The sequence below is a fragment of the Aquarana catesbeiana genome, linkage group LG08 (assembly GCF_042186555.1).
Source record: "Aquarana catesbeiana isolate 2022-GZ linkage group LG08, ASM4218655v1, whole genome shotgun sequence".
NCBI classification, from domain to species: Eukaryota; Metazoa; Chordata; class Amphibia; order Anura; family Ranidae; genus Aquarana; species Aquarana catesbeiana.
Window position 1 is genome coordinate 253,429,967 of NC_133331.1, and position 16,530 is coordinate 253,446,496.

Genomic DNA, 16,530 nt, shown 5'->3' on the forward strand with positions numbered 1-16,530 from the left:
TTGGCGTTTCAAATGCCTCTGAACATCTGTCCTGAACACATTTTTTTTTTGCTTTTCAGAAAATGCTTCTAAACTAAGGCCTCATGCACACGAGACGGCTGTGCAAACTCTGCTGAACACATGTTTTTAAAAGCTGAAACCGGCGTTTAGAAACGCCCATTTAGCCGTGTTTGCATGCCGCGTTTAGCCGCGTTTTACCGTGTTTGCGTCTAGAAGCGTCTGCAGAGCAGAGAATGACATTTTGCGACCCAACTTTGGGTCGTTTCTTGGGGCCACTTGGTGCTAGGAACCCCAAATTTAGTGTGCTAACACAGTGGAAATAGCACTACAACATATCCAAATTTGGGGTTCCTAGTACCAAGGGGCCCTAATATATGGGGCCTCAAATTCGGGTCGCAAAATGTCAAGCACTTTTCTGCAGCAGAGAATGACATTTTGTGACCCGAGTTTGAGGCCCCATATCTCGGGGCCACTTGGTGCTAGAAACCCCAAATTTGGATATGTTATAGTCTTCTTCCCACTGTGTTAGCACACTAAATGTGGGGTTCCTTGGTGCTAGAAACCCCAAATTTGGTGTGCTAACACAGTGGGATGAACACTATAGCATATCCAAATTTGGGGTTAGTGTTGACCTAACACTATAACATATCCAAATTTGGGGTTCCTAGCACCAACTGGCCCTCAGATATGGGACCCCAAACTCGGATCACAAAATGTCATATTCTCTGCTGCAGTTTACAATCATATTTCTGTGTTTTCTGGTCCAAAAAATAGGGTTCCTTTAAAAACACTTATAAACGCAAACATGGCTAAACGCAGTACTGGCGTTTAGCATCTGAAACGTGGAAAACTTTTGCATCTGAACCCATTTTTTTGCTTCTGGAAAAACAAAGTTAAACGCAACTGCCTAAAAACGCCAAAAAACGAGACTGTACATGGACACATAGGATAACATCGAATGAGTTCAGGGGCAGTTGAAAAAAGTGTCCAACTGCCTCTGAACACGCGTTTAACAGCGTCTCGTGTGCATGAGGCCTAACCTGCCTAGAAACGACTATAAACGACCCTGTTTACATGTACCAATAAGATAACATAGAGGAGAGTTCAGGGGCAGCTAAAAAAAAAACGCCCAACTGCTCCTAAACGTCTGTTTACCAGCAGTAGTGTACATGAGGCATAAATGAGGTCAGTTTAACCACTTAAAGTAGAACTACGGGCACTTTTTTTTTTTTTTTAATTTTGGATAGAACAAATGAGGGTTATAACCCATGTCAGATTTTTTTTCGCTATCTGTGTGCCATTGCAGAGATATCCCTTCACTTCCTGTCCCATAGCCAAACAGGAAGTGAGAGGAAATCCATGCAAATGAAAGCAGTGTTCCACCCGCAAATTTAGTTTTTTTAAAAGTCAGCAGCTACAAACACTGTAGCTGCTGACTTTTAATAAGGACACTTACCTGTCCAGGGAGCCTGTGATGTCAGCCCCCCCAAGGCCGATCTTGCCCATCGGATCGGGTGCAGGCGCCACCATTCTAATTAAGGGAAGCAGGCAGTGAAGCCTTGCAACTTCACTGCCCGTTTCCTAATGCGCATGCATGAGTCGCGTGACGCTTTGTGAATGGCCGGCTGTCTTCTGGGACATGTGTCGGGGGTGGGGGGGGCTCGCTGAAGAAGAGGATATGACGTCCTGCGCTGCGGATGGTTTGGAAGTACAGGCTGTACTTCATAAAAAGGTAAGTTAGAAGAAAAAAAAATCAACTAGCCAAAAACGGGTGGAGAGGTGGTCTTTCATTTAGGACCAACCCTCAAAAGTGGGTGCAACTCCGCTTTAAGGGAATTCCTTGGGGACCCCCCAGGTCTTCAGAACTAGTGTTCCCATTAGAAGATTTTCCCTTATTACTTTTCTGGGGACAACCTAAAATTTGGGTTTTTCTTTTACTTTTGCTTTCAATGTTAATGGTAAACAGGACAAATAGAGAGGGGGGTTCTCCCTAGTGGGGACACAGACCGTAATTAAAACTGACAGGGGTTCTAATCCCTCTCCACTCTGTCCAAAACTAAAAAAAAAGTTTTACTTTAGTTGTACTTAAAGACTAAACATTTTTCTGACACTTGTTGCTTACAAGTTAAAATCTGTATTTTTTTTTATAGAAAATTACGTAGAACCCCCAAACATTCTATATATATATATATATATATATATATATATATATATATATATATATATATATATATATATATATATATATATATATATATATATATATATATATATATATTTCTTTAGCATAGACCCTAGAGAATAAAATAGCGGTCACTGCAATATTTTATGTCACATTGCATTTGCACAGCAGTCCTTCACACGCAGTTTTTGGGGAAATAATCCACTTCAATGAATTTAAAAACCAGCCCTGCCAGTTCCCTGTTGCTGCTCCGTCTGTTGCAGCCGCTACTTCCTGCTCTGTGTCTCGTCTTGCTGGCTATTGAGCAACACTTGATGGTGTAACTCCTGCACACAAGTGATGGAATTAAAGAAGAAGTTTGGGTTGTATAAAAGAAAAAAAAGAAACCTTCATCCTTCTATGCTGCAGCTGTCCTATGTCGGCTTTAAGCCTGAGGACCAAGTGATCACATGACTGCTGATCGATCTGCTCTGAGCAGAGAGCGGGGACTATCAGTCCCCGCTCTCTGCTCCACCGGAGAGGGGGCAGGAGCAGCTCAGGCCAGCAACTTCAGGGAAGAGGAAGGAGCACCAACAATGAATGGCCCATAGTAAGCACATGGGTGACGTCGCTGCGCAGTAACTCCAGCAGTTGTTAAGCATTCTCTTCTCTCCCCGGACTGACACAGAGGAGTTCACATGACTGGACCAGTGCGGTATGAAAATAGAGATTTTTTCCACGGATTAGTATTAGGGATGGGGAAAAAAATCGATTTAAATCTTGAGTTGAGAGGTCAAATTGATTCAAAATTTAAGCAAATCGATTTGTTTTAGATTTTTTTTTCCACCGTGCCAGTCCTAAAGAGCTGCGGGCAGGAGTTTTTAGGCGAGGCCGCGGCTTCGGCCTAGTCCGTGAGGCCGGACGCCACGGACTAGACCGAAGCTGCGGCCTCGCCTAAAAACTCCTGCCCGCAGCTCCTCAGGACCGGCGCGGTGTCCAAAAAAAAAAAAAACTCGATTCGAATCGTGAATCGAGTTTTTTTATAAGAAAATCGCAGATTTTTTTTTTAGAAAATCTCCCAGCCCTAGTTAGTATAGGGGTGTGAGCATTTTTTAAGTCCTCTACACCCGGGCAGACCGTCGGGCGATATTAAAAAAAAAAAAAAAAAAACGGCCAACATTGTGCCCGTGTGTATGTCGATCTGTCCAACAGAAGCCGATTGTAGAAAACGCTGATCAGAGTGTTCTGGCGGGGCAGGGAGTGGGGGGGGGCTGCCCCCTGTCAGAACACAACAGCTCAGCGGGGGAGATTGCTGAACTAACCTCGCATGGTTAGTACAGCGGCTCCCACCGGGGGTTGAACGAAAGAAAATAATAGTGTGTACCTGGCTTAAGATTAGTTCGCTTTAGCCTGAAATTCTTCTTTAAACATAAGTTTGTGGCTAAGCTTTACCAAGTGTCATCCCTGTCCAGTGGAATGGCTGCTGGTGGGGCTTAAGCTGGCCAGAGACTGTGAGATTTCTCCCATTCAGTCCTGCAGGCTGATTAAAGCCGGCCATAGATGGAGCGTTTTTCTTTTCTGCAACCACGGGCTTCAGGAAAGAAAATCGCTGGATCCCCCATCAACACAGTCAGTGTTAATGAGGGAATCCCTCCCATAGAGCTATTGTGTTCTCCTGGCGGAGGGGCATGGGGAGCCATACTTGCCGGCTGAACACAAGGGGATTATTGCTAGCAGGTATAGCCGCTGACAAGTATCATATTAAAAATCCGACATTCTGGTTGGGCCCCAGGTGATTGATGGATCAACTTGGGTACAATCAGCCTGCCCACACATGGTTCGAATCTTGACCGGTCCTTGCTGATGGTTCGAATCTTGGCTGGTCCCTGCTGAACCATCTATGGCCAGCTTAAAGGAGAAGTCCAGCCTGAGCTTTTTAGGCTGGGCTTCTCCTATGGGTCACAGGAGTGTAATTCGTTTTGCACTACTGTGACCCGTTTTCAGCGGAGAGCGGTCTGAAGTCTGCTCTCCGCTGACGTCACTGCCATCAGTCCAGACAGCGTGTCATCCCGACTTCCGAAGTCTGGATCCGCTAGGTGAGTGGACTGATGGCAGTCTCAACCTATCAGTGAGCTGATGAGACAGCTACTCCCCGCCCCTCCACAGCTCATCGCTTCAATGAGCGTGGAGGAGCAGAGCAGGAGAGATGCTGACTGACAGGCAGCAGCTCTCCACTCGGGGAGGTAAGAGAACCGAGTCATCGGTGATGTTCGGTGGCTCAGTTCTCAGTGAAGAGGTGGCGGGGGACAGATGCAGATTGGTCTGATGCAGCATCCACCGAGGTAAGTATGAATAGGCAAAAAAAAGAAAAAACAAACTTCTCTTTTAAGAGAAATCTGTTGATTTCCCCCATCCACGCTAAACGTGTGAATGGATGAATCTCCACTGCCAGCTATTTAGTATTCTGACAGCGAACCTTAATAGTTGTCAGAATGCCTGAACAGTGGCTGCATCTGACTGTCAAAATCTTCTGTTGAAGAGTGGTGATGCTGGCAGGGAAAGCTTCAATATTAGTGTAAGTACACCAGAGGGTCATTTCCACCTTAACAGAGAGAGTTGTGTCACCATCCTGACTGATCTGTCTGCATGATTACAAAACTGGCTGGATAGAATTACAAAACCTCCAGCAGATATTATGACTGTTCACTTGTATTTAAATCATGTACGTTGTAAACTCTTACATATACCCAGTGAAGTGACTGGCCTCAGGTTATACACAGAGATCAAACAAATCCTCCTACAGAAGTTGTACCTGTTTATCTGCACTATTCTCTACATCCGTTCAAAGTTCAGAATTTATAGTGCCTGAGCTGTCGGGAGTATAAAAGGGGGCAGAGAGCTGAAGTTACATCAGTGAGGAGAACTCTGAAATTGAATTGGAGGGAAGGGACACCCCTTCACGCAGAAACAGAGCTGAGGCTGTCAATTGGCTGGAGGTTCCTCCCCTGTCACCTTTTTTCTCTTGGTGTCAGGAAAACTTGTCAGAAGTGACTCTTGCAGATAGCAGAGAAACGAAGCAGCAGACAGAAATGATGCCTAGTGCTCTTAAATGAGACGTGCACACTATAGAGGGATATGCTTTGTTCATATTTCATGTGATGTTTACAACCAATCTTTAGGCTCCATTCACAGTTGTGCGACTTTGAACATGTTGCATGACAAGTTGCATTCCATGTTTTCCAAAGAGTTATGCCCCGTACATACGATCGGAAATGCTGCCAGCAAAACTCCGATGAGAGCTTTTGGTCGGAAATTGCGACCGTGTGTATGCTCCATCGGACTTTTTCTGGCAGAATTCCAGCCAGCAAAAGATTGAGAGCAGGTTCTCTATTTTTCGGTCGGAAAAGGTTCCTATCCGAAAATGCGATCGTCTGTATGCAATTCCGACGCGCAAAAAATCTTGCATGCTCGGAAACAATTTGACGCATGCTCGGAAGCATTGAACTTAATTTTCTCAGCTCGTTGTAGTGTTGTATGTCACCGCGTTCTTGGCGGTCGAAAGTTCAGAGAACTTTTGTGTGACCGTGTGTGTGCAAGGCAACCTTGAGCAGAATTCCGTCGGAAAAACCATCCAAGATTTTTGCGACTGATAATTCCGCTCATGTATACGGGGCATAACATGCATATCTGTGCGACTTAAAGTAGTTAATGCACTGTTTTGTTCCGACTTTCATGCGACTTGAGAGCCATAGACATGTTAATAGACTTTCGACGGTTGTGCAACAGTTGTCCATTATACATCGTCAAAGCCAAAGTCGCATCCAAGTTGTTCCCCAAAGTCGCGCAAGTGTGAATGAAGCCTTACTGTGTGTATTTTTTTTTAAAGTGGAACTGCACTGCATCTGAGTACCACAAGTCAAAAACACTATTTAATTAAATTTTTATATTCAAAGAAAACTCATCCATGTATCCATCTTTGTCTTGCTGAGAAATAACTTTGAAAATCACCTTCCTGGCATTTCTGGCTGTGGCCATCTTAAGTAAGGGCAGATGATTCACATAGCGTTTACTTCCTCTAATCCATTTGCCCTTAAAGTGGGGTTCCACCCAAAAAAAAAATACTACATGAAAAATCCTAAAAAAAAAAATACAAAAATACATTTGGATATTTTTTTTTTTTTTTTTTACTCGCCTCTAAATGCCTGTTGCTAGGTGGTCCCTCGTAGTCTGCCTCTTTCAGTGCCTGGGCTGGTGACATCACTTCCGTCTCAGCACAGGAAAGGCTCAGCTCTGCTCCCTCCCTCCTGTCAATCATCTGGGACCCATTACAGGTCCCAGGTGACTGAGCGGCCAATCACTGCGCATGGCGCCGCATGCGCATTGGGTGCCAGGCTGTGAAGCCACAGCCCGGCGCCCACAGTTGCAATGCCGGCGCCGCTGAATGGAGGGGGAGACGAGCGGGGCTTCGATCCCCCGCATCGCTGGACCCTGGGACAGGTAAGTGTCCAATTAAAAGTCAGCAGCTGCAGTATTTGTAGCTGCTGACTTTTAATTTTTTTTTTTTTTTTTTGACTGGCCCTCTTTAACTCAGGCATGCAGGTGTCCTGTCAGAAAGCTGCTACCCATAAGAATATGTGACAGAAGTGACGGTTCGGCCATCTTGGTACACCCCACACTCGTCCGCAGTAAGCCTACAGTCAGAAGGCAGCAATCGGACATCTTTTTACACCCACTGAAGTCTTGCATATCACACTTTTACCAGTAAACTGAGCTTATATAATCAAATACAGTCTTTTATAAGTTAATGTGATTTTTTTGATTTTGATTATCAATTTTAAAAGCGTCTGCAAGCCTGCTGATCTCACAGGTTTGCTAATCTGACAGAACACCTCTGATTTTAAAATTCAACATCAATACAGTTGGACGGATTTCTAAATACTTTATTTCACTATATAAGCTCAGTTAACTGGTAAAAATGGGTGTGAAATGCAAGAATCCGGATCTGATCTCTGCTTGGCGACTTCAGACTGTAGACTTACTGCGGACGAGTTCGGGTGTACTAAGATGGGCGTGACATAACGTCACTAAGGTTGCATTTTCTGATGGGTATCGGCTTTCTGGTAGAACACGGGCAGAGGGTGTGCATAGCTAAGAACTCCCCCCTCCTGAAGGCTCCTGGTATGTATGACATAATTTGCCTAGGCCTGGGAAGCAGGAAGTAACTTAAGAAATGTTAAAAAAAAAAACCTATTTAAATATAATAGACTTTCCTATCTATTTATTAATGTTAGCAGCATGAGGATTAAAAATAGTCAATATTGATTGAGACAGTGAAGTTCTGCTTTAAGTCATTATTTTACCCAAGGCTTTTAGATGAGTATGTGGTATTTAAAGTACCACTGGACCATATTTATCCACATAGCTAAAATAAGTATTTTTGTTCTGGAAAACCTTTTGAATTAAATTTTTTTCTTTTTTTCCCCCTGTTTGTAGTAGGAGAAAATAAGAATTGCTGTTGGGCAAATAGTTGCTGTGGTCACATAAAATGTTAGAGACTAGTCTGTAAACTGGAAATTTATAATGCAAAATGACCACCTGTTTAATTTTTCTCCATTTATAGCTTTGAAGCTGGGCTAGACCCCCTGAGCCACTGATCTGTCCAGTTGGAGACTCCAGGATGTCGGGCCCAGGCAGTAAACGGTCAGCGGGGGACACATCTTCGGGTCCCCCAGAAAAGAAGGCTGCAGTAGAGGATTCTGGGACCACAGTAGAGACCATAAAGCTTGGCGGTGTCTCCTCCACGGTAACCATATTTTGTGTGTTCATGGTTTCTTATGCTAATAATTGCCTTTTGATGGTGGCAAACCGTTTATTGCAGTTACAGGTGCATGCTGTATACAGAGAGAGGATGTTACAATAATGAAAATACTTCAAATATCAGTTAGGGTCCCTCCACATGGGGCGGATCAGTGATGATCCGCCCCGTGAACATCCGTTTGCTCAGCAGGGATCGCTCCGCCGATCCCCGCTGAGCAGGAAAATGACAGGTCCCTTGCTGCTCACTGTGCAGCGACGGACCTGTCAGAGCGCCGCTCTCCCCTATGGGGGATCGGATGATGACGGACCGTAGAGTCCGTTGTCACCCGATCCGATCCGAAAACGGATGGAAAAGTAGGTTTTTCCTCTGTTACACGGAGCGGGTCAGATGTCAGCGGACGTTCATCCGCTGACATCTGCTATTCCAAAGGGATACACGTATGTCCGTTTTTCATCCGAAAACGGAAGGATGAAAAACGGACATACGGATCGTCCGTGTGAAAGAGCCTTTACACTTCATACAGACCAATAACTTCATCTGTGAACAAATATATCTTGGGTTAGAAGCCCAACATTAAGATTTTACAAAACGCATAGATTTCGAAAATTGTGAATTTAACTGTGCAGTTATAGCAGATGGAGTTCTAAACAGGATTGATACATCCAGCAAGAGGAAAAAAAAGCAGCCAAAAAAAGTACTTGTAGTTTTACACAGCCTAACACCATGGACCATCACTATCATTGCTTCATATCCTATTGTGGGTTGCTTTTGCTACCAATGTGTTCGTTACTGTTTTTTTAATTATGATATTGTTCAGCCCATTTATCTGGGCATATACTATGATACTTTAACATCTTCATAATAAATGTTTTTGCCCAAAATTGACGTATCCTTTTGGCCACGTATACCCACCTCACGCAAAGTCCCAAAACCCTTCTCAATTTTGGTCCATCACTATTTTCCTCCTATTATGCAAAAGGTGCAGCCACCTCAGAACAAATAGTTTTATACTGATGAAGTAGTTTAAATGAACGTCCAAACTACATGAGTTGGGCATTAGCTCCATCCCATATAGGAAGGGTAGGACAGCTACTTGGGATCATTGCAGATGAGACCCTGGGCTAACTATCTGTCCCACATTTTATAGAACTTTGCCAGACAGCCTCTATAAATGTTTAGACATTTCTTATACTGGTTGTTGGCATTGATTTCATCTACCCTGTTGAAGGTAACACAGACAAGCATGATTTGGCTATTGTGTTTCTGGCAATTTTAATATTTCCTGGAGGAAGATAGAATCTTACAAATTTAGCTCTAGATTTCCCACTATACCTAAAGCTCACCACACACATTACAATCTGATGGGAGATCTAAAGGAGATTGTACAAAAACGTATGCAGTATGAGGACGTGCCTGAATGGATACAGATTGATTGGATAGTCTCAGTGGCGTCGCACCTGGGTGACACCCCGCATGGCACTGGATTGAGAGAGGAGCCGTGGCACTGTCCTTTTCCTCTTTCCCCTGTGCACTTCGGTATCTCTGCTGGCAGCTGCTGTGTCTCCTTCGCTCCCTGCGATGTTCGGGGAGGGAGGAGGAGACATTTTTGCCCTGCTTAGCTTAGTATTGTCCGAAAAAAGTGTGATTGCACAGGGGGGTGGGGGGTTTAAATTAGGGGGATTACACAGGGGCGTGTGCAGGTTACATTAGTGTGATTGCATGGGGGGAGGGGGTTACATTAGGGGGATTACGGGGGGGGGGGGTGTAATTGAGTACAGAAACGTTCAACTTGGTGAATGACAAATCTTATACCATATTCGCTTGCCTTAGGAGGTGGTTATGCTTTTTATAAGAAGGTGGGATATATATGGCACCCCCACTATAAAGAAAACATCGCACACATTGAAGGGAGTTTAATAAGACTCGTGGCCACTCATTAAAATTAGAAGAAAAGAGGTTTACCCTTAAACTACATAGAAAGTTCTTTACTGTAAGAGCGGCAAGGATGTGGAATTCCCTTCCACAGGCGGTGGTCTCAGCGGGGAGCATCAATAGTTTCAAAAAACTATTAGATAAGCACCTGAACGACCACAACATACAGGGATATACAATGTAATACTGACATATAATCACACACATAGGTTGGACTTGATGGACTTGTGTCTTTTTTCAACCTCACCTACTATGTAGCACACAGGGGCCACATCATGCGTGTTGCCATGATGTGGCGGCATTCCCTGCAGCATTTTCCAGAGAGTCCAGGATTCATCTGAATCCGATTATACCCTCGTTCTGTTTACATGTGACCAGATTAGTATTTGAAAGTTAAGGCCCCATACACACTATTAGATTTTTGTCTTCAGATTTACCAAAACCATATAATATGAGGTCAAACCTTAAGAGTTTCAATTTGTATGCAATCAGGCAGGCCCTTGCACTACATGGTTTTGGTAAATCTTAGGGTTGTGCCGATACCGATACTAGTATCGGTATCGATACGGAGCATTTGCCCAAGTACTTGTACTCAGGCAAATGCTCCCGAAGCTTCACCCGATACCTGGAAGTCAGCTGTGATCGGCGCGTGGGGGAGTTACAAGATTCTCCCCCAGCGGCTTTCAGCTGCTTTAGTGACATACAGCGGTGATCGCTCACCGCTGACTGTCGCTGCATCCTCCTCCATGCCCCCTCCGTTCCTCTGTCCCCCTCCGCTGTCCCCCTCCGTTCCTCTGTCCCCCTCCGCTGTCCCCCTCCGTTCCTCTGTCCCCCTCCGCTGTCCCCCTCCGTTCCTCTGTCCCCCTCCGCTGTCCCCCTCCGTTCCTCTGTCCCCCTCCGCTGTCCACCTCCGTTCCTCTCTCCTTTTCTGTCCCCCTTCGCTGTCCCCTCCATTCTGCTGTGCCTCTCCGCTGTCCCCTCCTTTCCCCTCTCCTTCTCTGTCCCCCTCCGTTCTCCCTCTCCGTTTCGCCGTCCTCCTCCTCCTTCCTTTGTGTATGGATAGAGTCAGCTGACTCTGTCCATTCACATAACTGAAACATTGTAATCTCCTGTGATTACGATGTGTCAGTTTATGAATGGAGAGGAGCCGCTGTCTTCTCTCCATTCATTTTCAGTGCAGCTGAGGCTGCAGAGAAAGGGACTGGGGAATCTCTATCCTCTGTCTCTTTCTCTGTATCAAGGGGGAGATATCAGAGGTCTGTTAAGACCCCTGATATCTCACCAAAGCCCCCCAACAGGGCTGATTAGACACATATTGCAACAAAGAATAAAAAAAAATTATTGTAAAAAATAAAAATTGTAAATTAAAAAAAAAAACACACACACACATACACCGTTCACCCCCCCCCCCCCCCCCAAAAAAAAGCACTGTTAAAAAAAAAAAAAAACTTTTACGTGACATAAAAAAAAAGTATCGGTATTCGGTATCGGCGAGTACTTGAAAAAAAGTATCGGTACATGTACTCGGTCCTAAAAAAGTGGTATCGGGACAACCCTAGTAAATCTGAAGACAAAAATCTGCAGAAAATCTAATAGTGTGTATGGGTTCTAAGATTGGATGTTGCAGACCCAGATTTTAGCCCCGAAGAGAAGGGAAGAGAGAGAGAAGGTAATATATTCCTTGTCACATTTTAATCTTTGTAGCTATTTTTCTGTTGACTTGCATCATCACTTTAGGGTACAGCCAGCAATCCTTTAACTTAAACGCCCAGTCCTGTTTTTGTGTGCATGAGAGAGGGGGATGTAAGGCAGGTCATAGCATGTTTTATTTTTCTACTCTTCAAGCTTTACCTCGTTCTTGTTTCCCTTTAATCTCCTCAGTGCAACTAACACCTTGCTCTCACAACCTGACATGGTGCTGAGGAGAATGACTGGTGGGAGGGTCAGTGCCCAATTCTTTATTCCCCTGTGCCTTCTTTCACAGTATGACCAGTGTCCTCTATATGTCACATGTTTGCCTTCCTCAGGAGGAGCAGGACCTACGTACCCTGCAGGTGAAGAATAAGAAGTTGGCTGGCATGCTGGACCAGAGACAGGCCATAGAGGATGAACTTCGAGATCGCATTGAGACCCTGGAGAAACGGCAGGCCACAGACGATGCATCACTTCTTATAATCAATCGTTACTGGAGCCAGGTCTGTCTCTTTTTGCGTTCAAAATAATTCACAATTTTTAAAGGGGCAATATAGTGAGTTTGCAGTGAGCACATATTTTGAGCTGTAGTCACTTTTACATGCTTACTGTTACATATTGTATTAAAGAGACCCTGCTGCTGAAAGAAACCCATAATTTAAAAAAAAATGATTACATTTGGATCACCCTGTTCTTCTGGTTATTAATTGATATTGGTTGGTTATCTCAGTCCACTTGGTATTGACTTTGGTATATAGGTATAGTTGGGAAACAAGATGCAAGTATCCCTCTACAGTGCCCAAAATGAGACCCCTTTAAGATGCTGCCAAACATGTCTTAAAGACATTACAGGAGCTAATGGCTGCATAACCAGTGAAACTTCAGGAGGCTCCAGGGAAGAAGCCAACTGGGTGCCCAAATACTTCAGCTAGTTCCAACTAGAGATACTGTATGTGAGAAAGAAGAAGGTGAGGCCTAAGCCCTTTTAACAAAACCTCACCCTGCATGCCAGAGGGACAAAAGCCTCCCACTGCATCAGGCTTCCTATCATGGGGGGCAGAAATGCACACCAATCCTCCCGAGACATCAGTCTGAAAATCATCCAAAGTATTCCCGAAGAAAGCAAGGAGTGCAAGCTCAGTCAGCTGGAATGTAGAATAAATATATAAAACATGTGGGTGACTGAGTCACTGGCATCTATCCAAAACTGTTATTGGTACTGTTTTTGTTTGATAGACTGGCTCCAGTCTGGTCCGTCTCCACTCTCAAAATTGTATAGATCATATATGTTCTTTGTCCTCTTTCAGTTTGATGAGAATATTCGTATCCTCTTGGGACGTTACGACTTGGACCAGGACCTGGGGGAATTTCTTACGGAACGCAAAGCTTTAAGTATTCCTGAACCAGAACCAGACTCGGACAGTAACTCCGAACGCAAAGACAGTGAGAGAGGTGATTATTTACATCATACGTAAGCCTGCAACTGCAGTCAGTAGAAAAGGTCTTCTCTTTATTAAGAAAGTTATCTTTCTTAAAGAGGAACTTCACTTGCCCCATCCCCACCCCCCATTTTTTTTTTTTTTTTTTAAATCTCCCTCTTACCTGATGCTGGGCTGTCCTCAATTCAGATGCTTACCCACCCAGTGGATCCAGCTTTATCCTGTTGCAATTCTCGTCAATGCTGCCACTGCTCAGGTCCCGCGCCACCATAGACGGCCTCCTCCCAATGATGAGCCACCAGGCCTACCCCACTGTTCCTTTAATGCACGGGAGCCAATGCATCCTGGGATATGTGACATGCATGCTCAGGAGACTCTGGGAATACAGATCATCATTCTGGCCTACACTCAAATAGAGACGGGTGGGGGGTGGTTGACATTCAGGTACTTCACTGCTGTTTGATTTTTATCATAAAGGATTATGTCAAACTAAAAAAAAAAAAAAAAGAGGGTATAAGAATTTGTGTTGCATAAAACTTCTCTCAATCTTGGTGCCAAACTACCAATATCAGAACACCATTGTATCTAAAAACTATTCTAACTTTGTCCAAAAATGCGTGACTATCAAACAAAATTTGAGCATGCATCCTTTTTTATGGGTAGAAAGAATTCCCCTTATCAATTAAATGCTTTCCAGTCAAAGATAGTTTTATTGTTATAAGGTTCCAAAAAGACTATGAATTGATATCTCAAATATCTGCACTGACACGACAAGTGAAGACTGTTATCTTGTATTCAGTATATCCATTTTTTATTTTCCCCTCATTGATATCCCATTTTATTCTTTATGGGGGCCAAGGATGACACAAAGTAGATTTGGTTGCCATAAAAGTGGTACTTTATTATTTGAGTATAAAAACATTGTTCCCAAATCTTCTCTATGCCTGTCCTGTGCCACTCACCTCTTCTTCTTGGTTCCTTCTCTATGTAGGTGAAGGGCTTCCAGACCAACCTCTCTCTTTCCTGGCTACTCTTGCCAGCAGCAGCAGTGAAGAGATTGAGTCTCAGCTGCAGGAACGGGTGGAGTCATCACGCCGTGCTGTTGCCCGCATAGTGTCGGTGTATGACCGGCTGCACACGCGGCTAGACCAGCTCTCCTCCAAACTGGACAGTGCAGGTAAGAATCGGCACAGATAGCTGCTTGGATATCGGCTGGCATTTTTTCCAGTGGTGGTTAGAAATGTAAAAGGTGACATCTGTACCATGTGGTCTTTCAGTCAGGTTTTTATTTTTATTTGTCAACACCCCCTTTTTCCTTCATGTTTTCACAGGGGCATGAAAATAATTAAAGAATGGGTGAATTTTTCTCACTTCCTGTCCCTGTTGGGGGTGGGGACAATTTACCACAGGGCAGTAAAGGAAAAATGCCAAAAAAAAAAACATTGTCAGAATTTACATCCTTCCTCCAGTGTTTTTGTCTGTATTTGCCTCACACACAGGTTGGAGATTGCCCATCATTTTATGTCCTGACGAGATGAGGGGAAATCTCCCTAATACAAAAATAACGAGTGTTGACATTTAGGATGTAATGCACAGCAAACTTTTTATGTTGTTGGCAGCACTTGGGTGTGGTCAGCCCATGACATTGCCACGCTGCCCTTCTTATGTTTTGCAGCTTCAGATGTTCTAAGGTTATGAAAGTTTTTCCTAGCTAGTACATGGGTTGCTGCTCTTTAGGAGATCATTTCAAAGCTCAGTGATCAGTGCTGTGCCTCTTTCCAGGTGGGTGCAGGTAGAAGCATTAGGTACTGATATTTTCATCCAATTAAAGGGAACTGTTCTAGAAAGCAACATGGAAACTACCAGTGCTGATTTCTCAATATAAATTGTAACTTCTTGGATCCCTTTTGGCTTTAAAGCTGAACTTCAGGCGAACGGCTAAATATACAGATGAATTACATATTTAGGAGATGTTTTACCTGTCAAAGAATTTAATTTCTATCCCTCCTGACCTGAATTTAACACCGCTCTGCCACTAAGCCCAGCTCTGTCTTGCAGAGTTTTCTCTGCTGCAGTTGGGTAACACAGGTTTTGCAAGCTCTTGTCCTTAACTAAGCTTGTACAGTAAAAAGAGAAACGGCAGACTGATGAGCTAAATTTTTTTATCACTGACTCAGATATCTCCTCTTCTCAGCATGGCCCTTGTTGGCACATGAGAACTACAGCACAACTGATCCTTGTGGTGTGTTTTACCCTGTCCCAGCCTGAGCTGTATTGTACAAAGGCTGCAGGAGGCTGATATCAAATTCAGGTGTTTGCATGGTGTACAAAGACCATTCACGTCAGGCCCTGGCTGAAGGTTACTACCAGTGTTAATTTTGGCAGAAAATTTCGATTTAGTTTTAGTCTTAGGACTAAAATGGTGTTTTAGTTTTAGTCCCATTTTAGTCTTTTGCAAGTGTTTTAATCGTATTTAGTCAACTAAAATCTCCAGTACATTTTAGTTAAATAATGCATTATTTAAGCACTTTTCTAGAATTTCAAAACCCAATATACACTCCTGGAGTAAAAAAAAAAAAAAAAAAAAAACCTAATTTTTTATTATGGTTTGAACAAACTACACAGACACAGATTTGGCCATTATATAATACTGCACAGTGCTGGATGGTGGTCTGAGGGATGGCCTGTAATCTACAGTGCACTGGATACCACTGCCAGTGGTCAGAGGAGGCCTGTAATGCACGCTCAGTGCTCTGGACGGACGGTGGTCTGAGGGGAGGCCTCAGGCCTGCTGTAATTGTCCCAAAAATGGTTCTTAGATGAATCAAAGAATTGACCGCTTCCATTTGAGAAAAGCTTATATGCTTAAATAGATGGTACTCGAGCCTTGCAAAGAAGGACCCTGTTGACAAGAAACTGGAGTCACTATTAAGGGCTTCCTTTTCTTTGGCCGGTTCAACTATTCAGCCAGCTGTCGCAGGAATAGCAATCTGCCAGTCTCTAAGGGATCAGGTCAGACAGCCTGAAAGGCCTAACCAAGAGGAGGATTCTGCTGAAAATAGGGTGGATTTACCTCCAGCACTGTGTTTTGCTGTAGATGCCTTGAAGGACTCAATACAGCAAGTCTCTCATCTGGCTCTCCTGTCTGTACACATGCACAGACTTGTATGGCTTAAGACCTGGTCAGCCGGGCTTCCTTGTAAGAAGTTGTTGACAGGGTTCCCCTTCCATGGGGAATGCTTATTTGGTGATGATTTGGACAAATATATCCAAAAGATTTCTGGACGGAAGAGCTACTTCCTGTGAAGAGAAGGACTAGGCATCCCTCGTTTAAAACCTCAGGGACCGCTTCTTCATGTGTCGCAGCGCCAAGGCAGTTCCGCCACCAAAAGGGCGCTAGAGCCAGGAGCAAGCCACAGAGCCAGGGCCAGGAGAAGCCCTGGGTCCAAAAGTCTTCTAAACCCGGCACCAAGCCCTTCTTTTGAGAG

At 44.1% G+C, this 16,530-nt stretch overlaps 1 protein-coding gene across 1 annotated transcript in view; it reads left to right on the plus strand.

Annotated features, from left to right (window-relative positions):
* The window catches only part of RNF20 (ring finger protein 20), a 59,341-nt gene that overhangs the window by 4,884 nt on the left and 37,927 nt on the right, over positions 1-16,530 (plus strand). The window contains exons 2-5 of the mRNA XM_073597012.1: positions 7,782-7,964; positions 11,939-12,106; positions 12,911-13,055; positions 14,034-14,219. Coding sequence (XP_073453113.1) covers positions 7,839-7,964; positions 11,939-12,106; positions 12,911-13,055; positions 14,034-14,219 — 625 coding nt within the window. The 5' untranslated portion in view covers positions 7,782-7,838. The remainder of the gene's footprint in view (positions 1-7,781; positions 7,965-11,938; positions 12,107-12,910; positions 13,056-14,033; positions 14,220-16,530) is intronic.